Source organism: Erithacus rubecula (genome assembly GCF_903797595.1).
Source record: "Erithacus rubecula genome assembly, chromosome: 2".
Classification (NCBI taxonomy): domain Eukaryota; kingdom Metazoa; phylum Chordata; class Aves; order Passeriformes; family Muscicapidae; genus Erithacus; species Erithacus rubecula.
The window spans coordinates 93,991,046-94,013,200 of record NC_136685.1 but is presented as its reverse complement, the minus strand read 5'-3'; the positions used below and the strand labels follow the sequence as shown (position 1 = coordinate 94,013,200).

The window sequence follows — 22,155 nt, the reverse complement described above, 5'->3', positions numbered from 1 at the left end:
AATACCTTACTCTTAAGAAAATGGCAAGACTGAGTTAAAAAAAAAAAATCTCCAAAGTTGGGACCTGTTTGTGAAAACTCTTGTAAAGACTCTTGTATTTAAAAAATGATAATTTCTTATAGAGATAGATGCTCATAACTGAGCAATCACTGTTTTCCAGACTATTTCTCAAGGCACTCTTCTGGCTTTGAAAGAGACAATGCCATAGGAATTATATAATAATGTAAAGTACTAACTAGCCTTCAATTTGACCTTGTTTTTTATTTGCTTATTTATTATCAAGGAGGAAAACAAGGAGGAGGATAGGAGTTGCTCTCAATTTTCTAACAATTTTGCCTTCCTATCTTCAGGTTGTACAAGTATGTAGTGAATGTCATAGATGTTATTTTGTAACCTCCAGGATGTCAAACAGGGGTTTGTCTGGCAGAGATAAAGAGAAGAAAAGAATGCAAATATATTACTTATTAATTAGAGAAAACAGGTTGTTTGCTCAGAACAGAAAAAAAAAATTAAGTCAATTTAAAACCAGAGCTTCATCTTGGCTGTTCTCATCCAAAGCTTTGTATCAAACTGCAGCTGTGTTGCAAGATCCCTCTAGCACAGCCAGCAAGGGCAGTACTGGGAAGGGCAGGGTACAGGCAGGGCAGAAATGTCATCTCAGAGGCTATGTTCACCCAAAACCTGCACAGTTAAACCTGAGCCCACAGCAAAACTCCAGAAACCAAGAGCACATTTCCAATCTGCTCTTCAGAAATGGTTGCAACCTAGGTTCATTCCCTGAGCTTTTAGGGGTTTGAAAAGTGTGGGTTCTAAGGCCTGTCACCATTTCTAGGGAAAAATCCAAAGAGGGAGTTTGCAGAAGAGTAGACTAATAATGATGCAAGACTGGTGTAGTAGAATTTTGAATAAAAAAGGGATTCTCATACCTCTATTAAACAAAAACAAAAAAACAACAACAGCTGTTGCTGTATTTTGAAATGGTTTGGGGTGAAGTGAGGGGGAGAGGCACATAATTTGAGAGACAAGAGCTTTCAGAAAACATCAAAGGAATAAAAAATAAGGGTTTTTCTCCTTCACTATTAAAAGCTGAATATTCCCACAAACTTAGCCCCTCTGGGCAGGTTCAATCCCTCCTCCCAGCTAAGAACCCATTAGACACCTCCTTTAGGAAATCCCAAGCTTGCTATAAGTTGTACAGTTAGAAGATGCAGAGAGTATTGAAAGTGCTCCAGCTCAAATGGTGCCCCAGAAAGAGGAAGCCTGGGACAGTCTGAAGGAAAAAACCTATGCTCCCCCACAAGGAAACTTACTTGAAGGCTGCAACAGCCACTACAGATGTCAAAATAGTACTCCTAGTCTCTTTTCCTCCAAATCCTCCTCCCATTCTTTTCACTCGAACCACAATCCGATTTGAAGGCACTCCCAGTGCATTAGCAGCAAACTCCTAAAGAAAAACAAAACAGCAGGATATGTAAGAAGCTCAGCTGGTGTTGAGAACTAGATGCCAACACATTGCCTTCCTGAAACCATTTAAGCAGTGCAAATATTGGATTTGATGCAGTTGGAGCCAATAAGCCCAGCATTTGATCTGTGAGGGGAAAAGGCACAGTGCTGCAGCACACAGGGCCAGATTCAGGAAAAGACTGACACAAGATGAGGTTACCAAGACACAGGGCTCATTTTGCACATCTATACCACTTTCACTTTATTTTGGGCAGCTTTGGTGAGCCAGTAAACAGCCCAAAGACACCCCATGGTGCCAGTAGCCTATCTCATGGAATGGGAGAGTTGGTGCACAGCCAGTGGTTTCACCACCTCTCTTTCTGATGTGCCATTCAAGCATGGTGTCTCCTGAGCAGCTGGGACCCTCTCCAGAAAGGGCTAAGCATGTAATCCCTCCTAACAAAGATGCATTGCCAACCTGAAAGCAGATTCATGACTCCAGCAGGATGGATAAAGACTTTAGAGCTCATACCCAACTCAGCCTATGTGGTTTTTTAATTGAAAATAAGAGTAACTATAATACAACTATTCATCTAATCTGAAACTGAGAAACAAATGCCTTTTAGGCACCAGGTTAACGAGAAGTACCTGTGTCTTCATTGGGTTTTGGGTTGACACAAAGAGTTCCATCTCACCATCTTCTCCCTTTGGCACAGCCAAAGTACAGTGAGTTTCCAGGTAGAAATGTTCCTGACCACCAAGGTACATCTCTCCTATAAAATTGAAAGAAATGTCCCATAGAAAGGACATCCCTGGTGTTACAAGGTGTCTCCCATCACATGTTGTCTTCTATCTACTGCCTTTTGTATATGCTTTAACTGACAACCCTTTGCTTTGCCCAGCACTGGATATCACTAGCTCTAAATTGACACACATTAAAAAAACCCAAAACATAAACTCAATAAAAATCCAGACATGCTTCCTTTCCACTTTGTAGAAATCTTAATTATAAAACACAAGTGGCTGGCATTTCAAAAACAAGTCTGTGCATCATACCATTGATCCAGCATCTCCTAAGATGCAGTATTTGGTGTCTTTCAATAACACCACAGAGATAAGAATAAAAATATAAAAGTCTAGCTGAGTAGACAAAATGCAAGGCTACAGGCTTTGAAACAGGAGAACAAAAACAGAAACCCAAAATGCCTCAAGATTATCAAACTGGGAATCAACTCTCTATCACTGCACATGGCTCTTTGCCAGGACATCTTACCTGGCAGTGCTGAGGGTACAATTTCCAGTCATGCTACACACAATTAAATGTCAAAAACAACCTTCTTTCTCAGTCATGGCCCTGATCTGTTCATTGTGTCCCATTTGCCCAAGATACAGCCATACACCAGATTAAAGGAAATTGGCTGTCTATAAGATTTAGACCAGACTATGTCTGAACAGGTAAACATTTCAGGAAAGAAAAAATACTCCTTTGTAGAATATTTGCTCAAGAACAATGTGTCCTTTTATTGAAAAAGGAGTGTTTTCTAGGGGCACAGCTGGCAGCATCCAGGTCTGTTTGAAACAATAAAATTTGCATATAAGTCTGAAACTTTATATGAAATTAATTTAGTCCTGCAAGCCTTACTCTCTGTTTCATATGCATAAAAAGGAGGCTGACAGCTTGTCATAAACTATACTGTTTAAAATAATTATTAATGCTTATTCTCACCTTCCAAAATGTGATCAGATTCTTCAAATCCTTTCTTCACATCTCCCTTTTTAATCCTCTTTATATTCTTAAAGAAAGATTGTTTCTCAATCGCTTCCTGGGAAACAGAATGACACAATGGCATTTTTGTGTAAGTGGAATGAAATCAAACCTTCCTCTAACTGAAGAAGAAATATCCAAGATAAAAAGCACAAGAACTTATCTGACATTTTCTATGGCAGTAGCCAAGAGAGTTGACTAAAAGGGATACAATATAACTTTTGGCAGCAAAGCAATTTCACAACAAACACCATAACTGGACAATCTTAAGGTACTCCTTGTACTCATTTTACATTGTGGACCAAGAACCTCAAGGCCTGTAACCACCATAGCTTTAACTTACAATTGATATTAACTTTTATCTGTAGCCCATAGGGTGGGAGAAAGGAAAATTAAAAAAAAAAAAAAAAAAAAGACAGAAAATGGACTCTCTCAGACAAGTGTAGAAGTAGTTCACCAAGGGAAGTTTAACAAAGGTATTTTCCTTTTGCCAAAACTGAAGCTTTCCACCATTATAAAAACCCCCACTGGATATCAAACAACAAAAACCAAAAAAAATCCAGCACGTTTTTGGCTCTACTCTCATGTTCCCTGGTTGAATAAATAACTAGAAGCCTCAGCAAAGGTAAAGGTCTCACACACTGTTTGTTAATCCACAAATCACACAAACAACCCAAAATCTGTCCTCAGATGACAGTACCAATGTCTGTATGAGCAAGTACACAGACTATTTGCGTGAATACAATTCACATCACAAAATACTGACTATTAAATACATTTCATCAGAATTAGATTTTTTCATTAAAATCTCCACTAAAAATGGCTTCAAAAATATTTGTCATTTCTAAAAATGAATGCTATGTAGATATCATTTGCTTTTACTGTTTCAGAAGGAAATCTTGCCAACAAATTTTCTAGTTAAAAAAATGAAAAAGCATGAAATGATCACACAGTTTTGACATTAATTTCTTCAGCTTTGAGAAAAGCCACTTAAAGGCTGTGTCCATACAGTTCACAACAGGGAGTGAGCTCCTGAAAATTAATTTCATCAATTTAGAAAGTATACAAGTGGCCTGCAGCAATCTCAGAGAAACAGTGCAGTGACAGAGCTAGAAAAGACATTTTCACACCTTATTATTGCTTGTTGTAAATGAGAGGATGAAGAGGGGATGGATATCAATTTAGCCACCAGGGTCACACCAGAGAATATTAAAAGCAAGTTTCTGTGGTAAGAATGCAACTCACAGTAACCTTGTTTATTTAAACAAATTTCTGTTGAGCACAATATTATCTCACTGAGCTCGGTTTATTTGTTTCAGCTTTAAATAGCACAGAAGTTAATGTACTGTAAATCAGTAGGGCACCAAAGATGTACCTTCTTTATATTTAAATACACAAATTATTTCTTCTATCCATATCCTGTTGCACCCACAAACACAAACAAAATGTGGGGTTAAGTGACCACATGTGTGAGAACAGAACTAAACCTCAGGGAGACATGAACCAACTGCAAATGCAGAACTGAACCACCTTACCTGAATTGTGACAATAGGTTTAAGTTCTTCATACTTAATCTTCACAGCTTTGGCTGCTCTCCTGGAATGTTCCTGAGTGTCTGCAAGGACTGCCCCAATGATATGACCCACACAGGTGACCTAGAGGCAAGATTGGGACCCACCATCATTTGGGGTGCGTGTTTGCAGTGACAAGAGACTCATGATTATTCTCTTTATCTATTCTTTTTATGCAGTTTGTTCAGACAGTCTATTAAAAATCAGCCCAGGGAAAATAACCACAAGCAAATTTGGACAGCAACTGAGTGAGTAAGCCTGTCCCAAGAGGCTGCAGCTTAGAGAAGAACCGTGGAGATAACACAGAGGAGAGGGGCACAGGGCAAAGGAATTTGGGCCTTATTGAATTTGGCACCAAGATTTCTATTGACCCCAGTGCAGTTGGAATTATCTCTGTATAAGGTAGAGGACTTGACTGGACAGTATGAGAAATGTTATCTCCCCAGCAGCACGATTGAAAAAGGCTATTTTTAGCTACATACCACATCCTCAGCAAAGACAGTCTCATCATTAGCGATGCCAGTGACGTTACTGCCAGGAACATCCTTGGCAGAGACGAAACACACAAAGCCTGGAACACTCTGAGCTTCAGATGCATCTACAGAACTAAGGAAAGAAGGAGAGACAGTGTTATTTCTCATTTTTTCTTTGTGTAAGTGATTATGAGATTCTAATACATTCAGGCCTGATTCCCTCAAGTTTGGCTATGCCATGTTAGTATCATGGGAGACACTGACAGAAAGCATAACACATGAGACTAAAATAATTTGGGATCAATTTGAAAATGTCAATCCTGACTGTGAGACTGATTGCCAACCTGCTTCTTTGGACTATGTCATACATCTGAACTTGACCCAGTTGCCACATGTACTGAAGATGCTTTGACGACGAGTTGGTGTTAGAGATGCTGTGCCTCCACTGTCTCAGCTGCCATGATTCTTGTCATGAAGGCAAGAATTGCCTGGCTATGGATAAATATAAAGTTTTATTGCAGACATGTATCATCTGCAATGAGTGAGTCAGGAAGAAATTTTTGAGGATCAATCATAAGGAAGCTTCAGGGTTTTTAAGAGGATGCAAAAGAAGTGATGCTCAAAAAGACAGAAGTCTTCATTAAAGGCTTTCTTTGGTAATCAGCAAAAGAGTTATCTAACTAAAACGTTTGTCTCCTTAATCATATACAGATTTAAAACTCAGTAACAAAATAACTAAAAAGGGGTAACATAATTTAATTTTTATATGGAGAACTAAGTAAAAATATATCACAAAAGACTTTCAGGTTCCTTTTGCAATATTCTGTACATCAGCTTTACAGAGTAACAGTTGTGAATAGAAGAGCTGTGGCTTTGATTTTGCTGACTGAATGATTTATTGCCTTCTGTAAATTGCTGCAATTTTTTCAGCAACTTGTTTAGATTCCTGAAACTTTGATATAAACTATGCCTGAAAGTAGCTGTTAATACACCCCAGTGAGCCACAGCCTTTTTAAAAAAGACATTAAATGTATGAATGAACTTTCCCACATGAACTCTTAGACAGCAGGAATTCAAAATGCTATTTTTCTTTGGAAAGTTGTCTGTGTTTCTGCAGCAGTAGCTCAGAAACAACCCCCTAACACTTTCTCTTAGTTACAAATGCAGAGGCAGATGGTGTCTGCTTTACACTTGGTGCTCAATATCTGACTTAGATGAAGTGGAAGTTTTCAGAGTCAATATTTGGACTGCTAAAATCATAGGTTGAGATACTCTCATCCCCTGATTAAATATTCTACTACTTCCTCTACAGAATGCTACAGGCTCCCAGCTTGAAATATGTGTACACAACACAAATGCAAGAGAATGTGTACAGCAACTTCTAGAAAACACTGCATGCTGTGGTCATAAACATGGATGTGACACCTTCTCTATCTTCCCATCTGCACTGGTGGTAGTAACAACACTTAAGTGTCTGCATTGCACATTGCAAAACCTAAATATTGACTATGATGACAGAGCTGTTTCTTTTATAACCTGGGAGTCAACTACTACACCTGTGCATCTGTGACCACCATGCTGCCCAGGCCACAGTGGGAAAGCTTTGAACAGGAAGCCTAACTAGGCAGGAAGTACTGCCTAAGGAATGAGCAGGGCTGTTGAGGATGACATGAGCCAATAGCCACACAATGTCCCATTTCAAAGCAGCTGAGGGCAGATGAGAGCCTGCAGAGCTACCACCATATAAACAAAATTAGGGTTTGTATGGGCAGCAAGTTCTGCAATATCACAGCATTAAAATTCACATGAAATGGCATTACCTGCCAGGATTGGCCATTAGGAGTTGGTAATTCACCATTGTTATAAATTAGGTACTAATCATACCCTAGATGTGTTCTGAGAAAGCTACACTTCAAAACACTGTCCACACTGATACAGCCAAGCACAAACAGGGCTACACCTCATAGCTGAAGCCAATCCACAAATTACTTCTGCTTTGCCAGTGCAGGCAAGCACTGTGGAAGGCAAAACCCAGTGCACACAGCTGCCTCACCAGCAGGAGAGCTGGTAGAACTGCATCTTACAACCTAATTTTTCAGAGAGATAGAAAATCTTCAAGCTGCATGCTCAGGTAAGTGATTAAAACAACATCTCAGCCTCTGTGGTGCTCTCCTACCCTGCTCCTTTTTAGTCCTGCATGTCTAAGAGATGAGGAAATGCAAAAAGTTTGGCCCAGGCTGAGGGCTTTTGTGCTTCAGCAAAGCCTAAAGTTTGGTGTTGGTTCCCTCACATTCCCACTGACACCCACACCCTGACAGATTGATGTTTTCTAAGCCACCAGGCACTGGATGCTTCCAACATTTGGAACTCAGAAGTGACACTTACAGGATCTTAGCGTGGGCCTTAGTGCTGGTCACCAGCGTTAGGTACAGCTCGTTCTCGTAGTGAGGGATGTCATCACAGTACACAGCTTCTCCACTGGCTTGTTTGGCTGCTGAAACATGCACCAGAGGCCTGCCCACCATATCTTCCACAGCCTGCCCCTTGGGCACTTCCTGGAGCAAAACACATGGCTGACTACTGCTGGCTTGGGTGGAAGGGGATGGAAGCATTGATAGGAGAGCAAAAGGCACTGTGAGACATTCTAGTGAATGGGGAATGGGATGGGGGCTCAATCCTGTGTGAAAGGAAGGTAAACAAGATGTCACAAGATGTGGCTACACAGAGGGGAGCTGTGAAAGTAAAGGGTTTGATTTCACATCTTACACAAGAAAGTTCAAGTTCTGAAACTGGATTCTACTCTCAAAGTTGAAGAGAATGGATCACTAACAGAGAAATAAACATTCTGAGTGTGAAGCCTGAGAGATGCCAAGACAGGAAGGCTATAACTGGGGAAAGCAGAAGAGGAATTTCAGTTTGGATACAGAGCTGGCTACAGGAGGAATAGTGATTTTTATAAAGCTCTCAGAAACAGTCTTGGGCAATGACAGAAAGAAGAGTATCCTAAAGTGAGGAAAGGACTGAGACCCAAATACAAGCTTCAGATATGGCATTATAAAAGTTTGTGATGACCATACTCAGGGAGACAAGAAGATAAAAAGCAAAGTTTGAGCTACAGAAAAGCTTGCATCTATGCCAACACTGCTACTTAGAAAGATGCTACTTACTTGGAAGAGCTGGGCATTCGCAATGGGATCTTTGTGAAAGAGCTCTGTAGCACTGATGTAGTTTGAAGGGATGGGCTCACTCACAGTTTTCTGCCAGAGATATATTAAAGAAAATCACCTTCCCTTCCAGTTCCTTTCTCACTTTCCCTACTAGCTCAAGATGTTTTCCATTCTCCATCTCCCACTTATGGTAATCCATAACTTACTGAGTTAAAGGCAAATAAGGTTCAGGCTCTGTACCAAGAACAACCACCAGGTCACAAAACCACTTGTAATGCAGCAAATGGGAGAAGTCCAGGAATCATCCTGTGAACCCACAGAGCTACACCCTTCCACCACAAGGGGAGGCAAGTGGGAAGATACACAAGTCACTGTCATGCAGCATAGGGCTGCTGCGGCAGCTGTTGCAGCATGGATTTTGTTATCAGGTGGGACTCTGCCCAAATCTGAGCCCTCCCCATGTCCTCCCCATCAAAGCAGCACAAAGAGGTTCTCCTTCCCCAAATCTGCCTTCCCAAGGAGCACTCACAGTGCCACTCTTGCTCAGCTTCTGAAGGACTGTCAGGTAGAACTTGAAGAAGAAGCTGAGGGTGAGGGTGCGTCGGAAATCCACCATGCCCCCGGGAGCAGAAGGAGACAGATCCATCTCACCCGACAGCAAGCGGCAGGCATCCTGCAGCAGCTTCTCATTCCAGTCTCTGCAGGGCAACAAAGGGCACACTGAGACCTTGTTCACACCTAAAGTCACCAGGGCAGACTCTTCTGACACAGAACCACAGAATATGCTGAACTGGAAGGGCCCATCAGGATCATGGAGTCCTGGCTTTGCACAGAACACCCCAAGGCTCCCACCATGTGCCTGAGAGCACTGTCCAAATGCTTCTTGAGCTCTGCCAGCCTTGGTGCTCTGACCACTGCCCTGGGGAGTCTGTTCAAGTGCCCAGTCATCCTCTGGATGAAAAACTTCCCTGATATCCATCCTAAACCTCTCCTGACACCACTTCATGCTGTTCCCATGTTCCACTTCAACTGATGAGTGCATTTAGCTAAAAAACAGCTCTCTTAATGAGAGAATGACATGGATCTTTGAGGGTAAGGTATACTGGAGGAAGCAAGGCATCACACAAAACACACAGCTGCAGAAGCATAACTATACTTCTTCCCCTTTCTCCCTTGATGTACTTTTAGAGAAGATTTAGGACATTTTAGATATTTAAACTGCTCCTGTAAAAATCAGCACAGTCCCATTAGACAGTCTTTTATCACAGAAAACTTCCCACCTGCCAGTGAGTTCCTTGCAAGTTTTTAGTGCCAGGACAGTGGTAGGAGCCATTCCTCCATAGCTGAGCTTTATCTGCTCCACTCGGCTGGTGCCATCTTGGAACAGGACCCTCATCCCACAGGTCACAATAGCAATGTCATCCTCACGACGGGAAGCCTGCTTGAAAGCTGAGAAGTATTCACCCTGGAAGACAGAAAAAGTATTTCTTTATTTTCTACCTTGGCATGCTTTGGAGTGTACAAGTTTTTTTACCTATCTCTGTGCATGAGCTATTCCAGGGAACAGTATCTGGTTGATTCATTGTGCAGGGCCAAGCAGGACATGTTTGTTGAGACAGTCCTGCTTATTTTCACATAATTCAATTCTAATGTATCAGTTCAGTGGTTATTACCCAGCCTAGGACTGTGGGGGAAACAAGCTTTGACAGATCTGCTTGTACCTGTCACATTTTTCCATATCTCAAGAGGAAGAACCACAACAGATTGTTTGTGCATAAATAAAACTATAATTTCTCAGCAAATTTTTCTTCCTCCCAAGCTGCTAAGATGGAAGTCTAATCGGTAAAACCCATATCCTAAACCCCTCCCTTTCAGAAGTCTTTGTAATCTGAAAGAGCTGAAACCAGCAATCACAAATGTCTCTCAGTTCTAGAGTAGACCAGATTAATTTAAAAAAGAAAATACAATCTGTTACTGGAAACAGAATTGTCAGTTACTATCCTGGTCTGCTCAGAGCAAGGAAATTCTTGTAAATGCACCAGCAACTACAGAGCACAAAACTCAGCAGCTCTCTTATGAAGAGTGGCTGCAGAGATTGACACTTTACCAGGATGCACTGTGAAATGGTGACACCCTGGAGTCACAGCATGGTCAGTCCTCTCACCTGTACTGCAGGTGAGACAAATTGCTGCTCAGGCACCCTGCAGACTAAGAGAGGAATCAGATCTGATGTCTTTGCACTGCCATTCTGCAGAGTTTTTTGACAAGTTTGTTCTCTAATAGCTCAGCCAAGTGACTCCACACAGCACAGCAGTCTGCTTCATTAATTACTTCTAATCTTAAGTGGACAGCAATTCTTTCACTATCGGATAGAACAATTTCTCTCCTGTTGACAATGACAGTTTCACAAAAGGCCCCTTTTGTTCATCAAGGACTTGTTACTGAAGATATAACGGAAGGATGTGCTTAATTTCCTGAATTCAAATAATTACTCAGCAGCCAGCAGATAATAGCAGAGGAGCATCAATAGCATCCTTGCAGTGAGGATATTTCTGCCACTGCTTGTTAAAACAACTAGCTTTCAAAGAGGAGAAAAATCAGCCTCCTCACTTACTACATAATCAAGAGATTTCCAATAACATGATTGCAACAGGAGGGCAATATTGCCTTCACTCCTCACAAGACATCTTCATTTTCTTTATTCAGAGTCCTGTGGGAGCAAAGGTTCTTATGACCTTTCCTCATTAGAAGTGTAGGTAAGTGAACCATCACATCAATACCTGCCTGGGTCTCCTGGCAAACAACAGAGAATGTTAATTCTTTCTGCTGTTTGACCAGTTTTGATGTGACAAGTTACATGAATGCAAGGCATAACACCAGTTTCAAACAAAGATGAACCAAAAAATTCTATCTAGCTGTGTGCTGAAACAGCCCTGCTTTCATTCATGAGGAAAGCATAGTGGCAGAAAACTTTGCCTGCTACATGCCAGCACCTTCAAACATGCCCTGAAGAACTTCAGCCTCATTTGTGAGCAAAGATCAGCCAAGAGAAACCATGAAGCTGAGAGTTCAAAAGTTGTTTTAGTTTTTCAGCTCAATGAGCTGCATATAACCTAGGGCTTAAGCCACTGCCACTTCTTGTAAACATTTGTTTGCTTTGTGAAATTGCCATGAGATTGTCAAATGGATGGAGAAATACAGCATTTTCCATTGGCAACCTCAAGTGTGTTTCTCATTTTTGGTAAAAAGGTATACTTTTATCACAAAAATGAAGAAGAATTGCTCAGAAATAGATGGAAAACCCTTCATAAATAAAACAGGTTTGCTCCTTTAGTAGTTAAATTAAAAAATTGAGAGGATGGACAAGGGATTTGTTAATTCTTTCCCATAATACAATGGCATTTCAAGCAAATCAGTGTTTTCCATTCATAAAGAAAATGAGTCACCATATTGCAAATACTTGCATCTTATGACTTGGAGCCACAAGCCCTAAGAAGGTAAGCACCCTCTCAAGCATAAAATTTGTCTGGTGTTCTCAGGCCTAAAGGAAAAAGTAAAATTTTACTTCTTAGATACTGAATCAGTTGTGGTTCATGCTGCTACAGCAGAGAAACACCCATTGTTCCATTTGAAGCAAGTTGTGCAGCCTCATTTGGAGTTGCAAGTCCACATGGCCAAAATGCCCCAATAGCCAATATTTGTAGTTTACATCTTGCAAGACAAGAATGTAGAAACTGAGCTTCCCTTTCATCCATACAGACTTTTCTAAATTTCTTTTTCCATTTCAGCTCACAGAAATTAAGCAGGAATCTTTGGCACATTGACTTCATTCTACATCAGAAATTGCTAAAATCCTTTTTGTTCTACTTTTCAAGCAGAACTTCTGCCTTTGGGAACATCACTTTGACACTTTCCATCATTACCAAATGCACTCAAAAAGCTTCCAATAATAAAGTGAAATTTGTCTTCCTTGCACTAAAAAAATTCTTGGGGTTAGCGTACTTTATCACAGAGCCCTGCTTTCCTTGCTTGTGAAAAAAAGGTGCTGCTGAATTTTCTCCAAATAATTCACTTGCTTCCTGGTCCACTTGGACTACATAAGCATTTGGGGGCCAATCAGGAAAAAGCTGCCTAACTTTGAAAACAACACACAAATAGCAGCATTTTAGCTCAACAGATAGTGAAGTTCTTTCTTACAAATTTACCTTTTTGCTGTAGGGTATTTCAACAGAGAGAAGTATTTCTTCAGGCTTAACTATTGTCTTTCTGTAGCCAGTGAAAAACTTCTCATCCATCGTGACAGTCCTTTTGCCCTCTGTAAGGAAAGGGACATCAATGGTGAATAAATGAAGAATGGCAATAGCATATGTGGAAAAGCCTTCAAACCACACAAATCCCTCCTGATATGGTATCTGATTTCATTTTCCACTCTCTTTCACCAAATCAGGAAAAGCTCTCTCAGATTTACTTTGGAATTTATGGAATCTATGACAGGTTCTAGGTACATACTAAATTTTCTTTGCACAGGAACTGATCAAAGAGACCTTCTATATCTAATTAAAGCTTAGCTTCCAGGTGTGCCAGTTTCCAACACTCCAATGAAATTCCCCTCTTTCTCTTTTCCATAGTCTGCACATAAGCCAGCACTCAGTCCACTGATCAGACAGTCCAGTTACTTCAAGGATCCTACTTTAAAAAAAAATAAATCCTAATAACAAATAAAAACTGAGATGTTTGCCTTTCTTCTTAGAAAAAAGAAGTTTCAGTCTTTATCTGAATAAGCCAGAAGGATTCAAGTAAGATAGTGACAAACTACTTCATGCCTTTTATTTTTCATCAATATATATCTTCAACCAGCTCTTCACAAGGACATGTCTGTAAGTATATACACAGTACCAGAGATTCCATCTGGCACAGAAGATCAAAATTCTTTAGAAAGCCAACCTTATGTTTAGCTTTAGGACTTTAGCCTCAAGAAGTATGAGAACACTGAAGACATTTGGTCAGACTAGTAATGTAATTTCCAATTTCAAGTTCTGGCCTGACTTAACAACCCATGGCAGAGGACTGCTGACTATCCCATTCCCCTCTGTGCCACAGGGAAATGTAACTTACCTTTTGATATCAAAGTCAGTTTGCTTCCACTTGCCATTAACACCGGATTTAAGTCAGAAATTGGGCTTGCTGTCATTATGTTCCCACCAATAGCCTAGAGTGAAAAAAATGCAACAGATAAATATTAAAAATCTAAGCAATTTTTGGTCTTTAATTAATTGGGAAAAGCTAAACCCCAAAAAATCAGATGCTGTCTCAAAGAATATTAACATTTGCCTGAAACAGATGTAGAACAGTGTTTTCTTAATGCATTAAGACTACTTATGCTCAGACCTCCTATGCACAACCATGCCAAAATTCAATCACTGTACCTGCTATTAAGGGAGGATCCATGAAACTAAAAAGGGTATTTTTAGTAACAATCAGGAACCAAGGTTTTTGGCTCCAAAACAATTGTATGGCACAGTGTCTTGTTGAACAAAAATTCTTGTTTGGCATGTAAGAGCACATGGAGTTTGAACATACCCTCCCTTTTAAAACTAGAGGAAAATTTGCCAGATCTGATACATTAACACTGTGATTGCCCTAGTTGTCATGGAAATACTACACACACCTGCTTCTTTGAAGCTTGTCCAGCACTCTAAATATATTTTTTGTTAAGTTAGTCAAATCTCACTACCATTCCCCACAGTTGGTGATAACAGCAACGGAAGACCTGGACAACTGTTTCCCTTGCTTGCTCAATGTGTGACACCAGCTGAGACCCCACCCCTTTCTGGGGTTGATTTTTGTGTGCTGGTTTCCTTCCCAAGGTGTGCAAACACTCTCCTGTGAGATGCACAGGGCACACCAGCACTGCATGAGGCAGGGCAGCTCCTCAGACTGAGCTTTTGACTGCAGCCCCTGGTGCTCCCCAGTCACTTACAGCAACATTCCTGATCTGTGGCCCTGCAAACCAGTGCAGTTGCTCCAGGACAGCCTGGAAGATCTCTGTTTTGTATGGAGGAAGGTCTGCCACAGCTTTTCTCATCACCTCCTCCACTGACTTCAGGGTACAGGCAGCACCAATGGTGACCCCTGTAACAAACAAAAAAAAAAAAGAACTGCTGTTCTCCAAAATTTTGTGGTACAGGAGGAGAGTTACTGTGTCTCCAACTGAGCTCAATTAGACACCAGACTGTTTAGAACGTGCTGCATGTAAACATCACATCCTCAGAATAAAATTCACCTTTAAACCACAGCTCAAGCTGGTGCTGGCTCCCACATGACAGTAACACACCACCCTTTTGCATCAGTGTATTATTAACAAGATTGGCCTCCTTTAGGTATTAGTTTGTCCTTTGAGAAGTGGACTCCAGCTCCTTTCCAATATCCACACTTTAAACATCCTACCAGACATTGGGCCACATGCACTAAATTGTTTTAGGTACTTCTATTTGTAAGATTGACCCATTTCCATCACAAAGCTAAAGGCAATGGAATTATAAAATAGTTAAAGTTGAAAAACACCTCCAAAGATCAGAGTCCAGCCTCTGACTGAACACCACCATGTCAGCTAAACCACAGCACTAAAAGTCATGTCCAGTCATTTCTTGCACACTTTCAGGGATGGTGACTCCACTACCTCCATGGACAGTTCAGTCCAGTGCTAGGCCATGCTTTCAACTGAAGAAATTCCTCCTGATGTCAATCTGAACATCTGGCACAGCTTGAGGCAGCTTCCTCTTGTCCTGTCATTTGCTGCCTGGGAGAAGTGACTCACCCCCACCTTGCTACATCCTCCTTTCAGGGAGTTATAGAAAATTATAAGGTCACTCCTGAACCTCCTTTTCTCCAGGCTAAACATTCCCAGCTCACTATTTTACATATCACTTGATTTCCTGCAAGGGAAAGGCATAACACATACAGAAAACAATCTTTAAAATGGGGATTTTCCTTCACAGCCTCTTTATTATTCCAGGGAGTTCCCACTTACCTCTCAGGTTTTCTGCCTCTTTATTGCTCACCTGTTTCAGTGTGCTGAACAGCATTCATTTCAGGGATCCATGCTGGTGCTATAATCACTGGATACAGCAGGTTCTTTAACCTCATCTCGATACCTTAAGGAAAAGACACTATTTGGTACTTGTGTGACATGGCTACTGTTGTGTATAATCCTTCAGGAAAGAAAAACTAATACAAGAAAACCTCCAGCATGTAGTAATTCTTTCCTGAACCAATTGCTCAAGACAACAGAATTACTAAATATGCCTGAACTCTTCTCCTCAGCACATATGTTTGCAAAGGTATCTTTGGTATGAGAAGGCAGTAAGATTTCAAGTCTTGAGAGTTTTCTCACTGGAAAGTCCTTAAAAACACAGCTTTCACAAGTGAATTAATTTGATTAAGGAGACATTTTAGGCTGCATCACTCCCCTCTTTTCAAAATTCTACAATATAGCAAAAAGGCTCAGAGATCTGGATTAGTATTTTTTTTCAACTGACACAGCAAAGAATGGAGAAAAACATTCACTGTGAGATTAATCTACCTGAGAAAAAAAATCTGTTCCTACACACAACCTGAAAATAAACAGCTTTTTAAAAGCAATGACATGAAAGAGGTTTCCACTTGTGCTGTTCTTACTATATACTTAATGAAAGGTTTTCCAACTGTCATAATAAGCATCAGCTCTTTCTCTTACCCACTTCTGTGTTCCCCACAACGAGTTTGGCATTGGGGTACTGGGATTTGAGAGCCACCAGTTCATTGAGAGTTGTGGGCTGGATCCACGTCACACGCTCGCCTTTGAAACACATCTGCTTCTGCTGTTTGTTACTCTGAGTCTGCAGAAGGGAATTCAGAGACAGCTCAGTCCCTGCATGGAGCCAAGAATCCCTGCTCACCTGCTGCCCATGCCTGTGCCACACTGTGCTCCATCTCAGCTGAGTTACTGACAGGGGGCTGGGATATCCACTGTTGTTGGCAGCTTACCATTCCCCATCTTTCTGCTAGCAGTGATGAAAGTCTCTCTCATGCTGACAAAAGTTGTCCCTTCCTGAGATACTGCCAGGTGCATCCTGCTGCCACATCCCCCCTGCAAGATCTGTGCCAGCAAGCTCCATCTGACCACGGTTCTGGTTCAACATGGCTTCAGCTGCTTCAATAAGCTTTCCATTCTCATCTCAATCCAAAATGTCAGTCTTCAGCACTGATGAATTGCAATTACCTGCTAGGCAAGGTTCTGATTCCTTTTTTAACTGCTTCATCCAATGACCAAAGAAAACATGAGCTCAACCCTTGGGCAGGAGAACATTTTGGAGAAGAAACAGAGAAGCCCTATCTCAAGCTGAATACATCTCATTCTATGGTCTAAGGGAACCTACTCATGCTGTAGCTCATGACACATTTGAGCTGGCAACAGCAGAAGAATTAATGATTGAATTTCAGTTGTTAAATGTGAAGGAAGCTGTAAATGTGTCATGTGCTGGATTAGATTCCTGGCTGGGACACACTGCTTAGGGGGGAGGATGCCTGAAAAAGACAGGAATGAAACATGGAGAGAAACTAATCTCATCTAACTTTTAATGTCATTGTGAGCCAACCAACTTTTATTCCTGCTACAGTGAGGGAAGTTTTTTGAAAAGACAATTATTTGAGATATGCATTCAAGTACATCCTGTAGTTCCTACTTCACTTCCTACACTACAAAGGGAACACAGGGAGACAAGCTCAGATGTATCTGTATTTGATGTAGAAGTTCACATCTGACCTAGTAAACTGACATTTGGATCTTAGCTACTGTTCCACCCCCAGACAGGCAGTGACTGGGAAGGAAGGCAACCCAAGAGCAGAGACACATATGGTGAGAACCAGAAGGAAAGCCAGATAGCTGGAGCAGGCACCTGACCTGCATATTTCTTTTAAACCACCCTGGCTGAAATGCCTTCTGTTTTATAAAACAGGGAAGAATTCATGCCCATGTGTTTTCTTCCACTAGAAGTCATTTTTGCCCTGCCATTTCCTCAGGATAGAGTCACTCAAACCTTGTACAGAACAACTTACCCAACAAATCACTGCTGCTTCTTTCTGAATGAACTTACCATTAACTCTGGGGGGAAGATTGGCTCCTGTGTGGGATCCAGTGGCTGGAACTCAGAGGAATTGAACAGGCTGGAGGATGTCATTTTCTATGACAGAGAAAATGCAAATGGTGGCTAGTGACTGAGGAGTAAGATCTCCACATACAACCATAATTCATTCCTCCCTCTACTCAAATCTCTGTTACTATTTCATAGAGCAAAATACAGCAAACACAGCAAAATGATGCCACCTGATTCAGAATTTAAGGTTTTCAGTTATATTTTTCTGATTCCCCTGCATGTCTTGTCAGAACCCTCAATCCTGAGCACACTAATATGTTTTTGTCAATCAAAAGTGACATTCCTTTCACATTGGAATGTTAAATCATGTCAAATATACCTTTTCTGAGGTAAGCTCTTCTGACCATAAAATATAAATTAGTCTAAATTGCTTTGCACAAATATTGCTAAAATAGAAGTATTTGGTTTGGCCATACAACAAGCCAGATCCAAAACTTTAAAACATCAGAAATAAAGGAAAAACTACTAGTTGAGAGACACCTTACCATACTGTCTTCTTTTCCATTCATGCAGCAGCCTGGACCATTGGCTTTTCCTCCACAGCAGCCCCCATTCTGAAGAAAAAACAAGCACACTTCAGCTATTCTAAACAAAGTCAGAACAGTGCAACTTTTACAGAATATAGTCCTCCCCTTTCATCAATCCCCGGATTTCAGAAATTTTAGTAATGTTTTTGTTAATAAACTGCTTGAAAGGAAGGACTCCAAGCAGTCTTAATTGTTGGAGTATTCCATGCAACACTGGATGCTTCTTAAAAAAGAATCCACAGAAATTCTCTGGAAATTTCTGGTAAAGAATATCATTATATTCTCTTTTTCCTAAATTAATTTTATACTCACACTACCTTATGCACTAATTTTATCTTTCCATTCCCTCATCTGTTTTGTACCTAGACTGGTACAGACAATGTGGTTAACTTTTTTCCCTCCAGATATTGAAATTGGAATATTGTACAGTTTTGGAACTTGAGAGGATATTACTTTGTTCACCATTGGACAGCAAAGTTTGGAAAAGATCACAGCAGGGAATTTAGACCTGTTTTCACATAAAGATGTAGCACATCAGAGAAACAGAAGCTGGTAACACATGGCTTACAGTTGTCACCATCTATTTCACAGTAGGGTTGCACTTTGCAGACTCAGAAGGAGCACCACTATTTTAAAACCCATGTCATGGTGGCCATTCATGCTAATCAGGACATACACGGTCCCAGCATTTTCCAAGAGACAGACAACAAAAACAACTCAGAGAGCTCTGAGTATCTGCACCACAGCAGAGCCAGAGAGGTGACTAACACATCAAGGCTCCAATGCTATATGAAAATTGAAGTTTTGGGTTTTAACATTCAGCTTACCATGGTATTTTCCCTCCCACTACGACAGCATCCAGTGCCATTGGCAACTCTGCCACAGCAATCCATGTCCTGTGGGAAGAAAAACTGTCCTGAGAAAAAATGTGCAAATTCCAAGCAAATGAAATAGGTTTGATTCCCTTTTGAGAGAAATATCCAAAGCAGAAGGAAGGTGACAACCAAGCAGGTGTTTCTCTTGCCAGTGGAAGGCAATATCCTTCAGTGTCATGCCCATGGTACTGATAAACCTCTTCTTCTCGTTTGGAACTATTCTGACCATTCAACCATTATCTCTGAAGCTGTGAGGAGACATCCAGAGATGACTGAAAGGGACAAGCACATACAGTACACTACCAGCACTCTACCACCAGCAGTCCATCTGCCTTCATTTTCAATCTGACACCTATTAGTTTCATTTCTGGAAATGTTCCTTCACTGGGAGAAGCAGGAAATAGCAGATGCCTGTTCACATTCCACCTGCTAATCACAATTTTGTTGATCACTATCAGAGGTCAGCAGAAACCACTGTATGTGCTGTATGTAGAATCCCTTCCTCTCCCTGGCATCTCTTTTTCAGGCTGAGGTGCACTCAGTGCTTCCCTGTATGGAAGTCAGATTGCCACAGATGTGATCCTTGTTCCAGTTCTCTGAATCTTCTCCTATTCTGCTATACCCTGTTAGAGATGAGAGCAGCAGAACTGTACAGAGTACTCAAGTATAGGAAGAGCCATGGAAGTGCTTTCTGTTTTGCATCCCATTCAATTTTCCACTGTCTCAGGTTCAGAAAATTCTTCAGAAATTCCTGCCCAGACTAACTTCATAACAGTTCACTTATTTTCTCATATCCTTACTCACACTCTTTTAGAGCTCATTTAGGGATAGGTGTAACAGCTTTGCTTGCCACCACAGGTCCCAGCACAACTCCACAACAGTGACCTCCCTATATTGCAAAAATATGCCATTTTTCCTCTACTGCCTTTTAACCAATCTTTCATCCATACAGAGATCTTCCCTCTTAACCCTTATTGTCTTTAAAAGCCTTTGGTGAGACACTGTGGAAAGCTTGTTGGAAATCCAATTAGACTTTTATCAACTGGGTTTATCAACCATTCATAACAAATCTCACTCCTACTTGTATTCTCTTTTGTTGATTGCAATTCTGGATAATGAAATTATATGGGCATAATTGTAAATTCTTTCCTTTTGATATTTAAAACCAGTGTAGACCCATGAGTGGCGGGTAATTACTAAAGTACATAATGATCTACTCTTCTTCACAGCCTCCAGCACTCTTTCACATAGAAAGGGACTAGACAAAATTTATGGCAAAGCTTCATACCTCACCCAAACCTGCAGAAGAATTCTAGGCAAGAGCTCTAAAATAGTGACTTCAATATCACATGCAAAGGGGTCAAGAGCTGGAGCTGTGTTTTTGTAGCAGATATATTTCCTTCCCATTTGAGTTCATGGCATGTTTCAGTAACAGAGAGAAAGACAGCCAACTTTCCAGGTTTTTTTAAACATCATCTGAAGCCACTTACTTTAGCAAATGTCCTGTATCCTTCCAGAATGGGTCTGTAGCCTGTACACCGACACAAGTTCCCTGCATTGCCAGAGCAAAAGGATAAGGATTTAGTGTCATTTGGGCAAAAACTTAACTTTTTTAGAAAATTCTATTGTTTCTCACAAAAGCTTGTCAAATCTTCATACAGCTAATGAAAAAAGTGGGAGGAGGAAAATGTCATTAGGGACCTTGCAACAGCCCTATCATTTTTTGTTGAAATTTAAACTGAAATTCATTTAGAACAAATTCAATCTGTCTTACTCAGTATTCATTTATCTGAACTGTGTGAGTCTTATTAGTATACCAACTGGTCTGCCTCCTGAATTACACAGAGATTGCTTTCTCCTGCATCATCATTCCTCTTGGATCACTGCTGGAAGCACAGTAATGGCTAACTCAGCAACAACAGCAATCTCTCACAGGATTTACACAGTTGGATTCTGCTCCACTCCATCATTGCATGTTTCTGTCTCAGTCCTTGACTTGACATGTTCTCTGTCACCTCTGCTGGCTCTTGTGACAGCAAGGAATAAACAAGGATGCTTTGAAGCCCCTCAAGGACAGGCCAACTTTTGATGTGTTGTTAAGATTAGTGGGCTCCTAATCCCAGAGTGAGGCTACTTGACCCTGCTTATGAACTATGATGTTCACTTCATAGCACCTGACCAGCCTCCAAGTGGAAAAATCTACTTCTTAACCTCACAACTATCAGCTATTTTTAACAAAATACATTAGAAAATGGTGCACCTCCATCCCACTGGGTGAAGCAGATGCAATAAAAGCAGAACAGGTTTCACCCCTGCAGGGCTGTGAATATTACCTTGGAAAGCATCTTCAATGTCCTCCATGTGGGGCTCGGGGTTGTTCCGAAGCAATGTGTACATGGACATGACAATGCCTGGAGTGCAAAAGCCACATTGGGACCCATGACTTTTTGCTATTCTCTCCTGAGAGAAAGGAAAAAAACATGATTAGCCCATAATATCAATGTGAGTCCATTGTTGTGCTTGTTCCTATTACACTTCTGTTAAAATCAAAACCCAGTATCACAGAGGAGCTAAGATTATCATCAGATGTTCTCTGGTCAATTCATCTGTGAGACAGCCTTCAAAGAGGAGAGCAGCATGAAAAGTTTGCACCTAGGCTTTGAAACCAAAATGTGATTGAAGGCCTCTAGAAGATTCCAAGGAGATCAGGAGTTCTTCAGATTTACCATGCTAGGAAGGTTTGGGTTACCTGCCTATACCAGAGTTTGAATTTCAAAACTTAACTGTCAGAATCTTCAGGTGGGAGGAGAGAAAAGAAGACAAACAAAGGTCAGACTGGCTGCCATCCATTCATGCACATCAAACTTATTTTTCACTTTATTGTTTCCTCTCTCAGATACTGGCACAAGTCCTACCCACTGTGCAAACTGAGATGAATCACAGTTTACCTTAAGGGAGCAGGTCTCTGACAAAAAAGAGGCGAGGCTGCATTGTAACACCTTGCTAGAAGAGCAAGGATGCACATTCCTGTCACTCCTTCACACCAAGAATATTTTGACACTCCAGAAATATGGCTGAACTTGGCTACTGCAGGGAAGGTTCCTAACCAGAAACCAAAGATCAGAAGACCAGAAACCAAA

At 40.9% G+C, this 22,155-nt stretch overlaps 1 protein-coding gene across 3 annotated transcripts in view; it reads right to left on the bottom strand.

Annotated features, from left to right (window-relative positions):
* The window catches only part of XDH (xanthine dehydrogenase), a 66,071-nt gene that overhangs the window by 12,318 nt on the left and 31,598 nt on the right, over positions 1-22,155 (bottom strand). For all 3 annotated transcript variants that reach the window (XM_079299022.1, XM_079299021.1, XM_079299020.1), the window contains 19 exons: positions 21,349-21,475; positions 20,506-20,567; positions 18,968-19,036; positions 18,099-18,167; positions 17,554-17,640; positions 16,155-16,296; positions 15,481-15,573; positions 14,400-14,551; positions 13,535-13,628; positions 12,625-12,734; positions 9,700-9,884; positions 8,949-9,117; positions 8,420-8,509; positions 7,638-7,807; positions 5,262-5,385; positions 4,744-4,863; positions 3,170-3,266; positions 2,092-2,216; positions 1,311-1,444 (listed from right to left, as the gene is read on the bottom strand). In XM_079299022.1, coding sequence (XP_079155148.1) covers positions 1,311-1,444; positions 2,092-2,216; positions 3,170-3,266; positions 4,744-4,863; positions 5,262-5,385; positions 7,638-7,807; positions 8,420-8,509; positions 8,949-9,117; positions 9,700-9,884; positions 12,625-12,734; positions 13,535-13,628; positions 14,400-14,551; positions 15,481-15,573; positions 16,155-16,296; positions 17,554-17,640; positions 18,099-18,167; positions 18,968-19,036; positions 20,506-20,567; positions 21,349-21,475 — 2,219 coding nt within the window. The remainder of the gene's footprint in view (positions 1-1,310; positions 1,445-2,091; positions 2,217-3,169; positions 3,267-4,743; positions 4,864-5,261; positions 5,386-7,637; positions 7,808-8,419; positions 8,510-8,948; positions 9,118-9,699; positions 9,885-12,624; positions 12,735-13,534; positions 13,629-14,399; positions 14,552-15,480; positions 15,574-16,154; positions 16,297-17,553; positions 17,641-18,098; positions 18,168-18,967; positions 19,037-20,505; positions 20,568-21,348; positions 21,476-22,155) is intronic.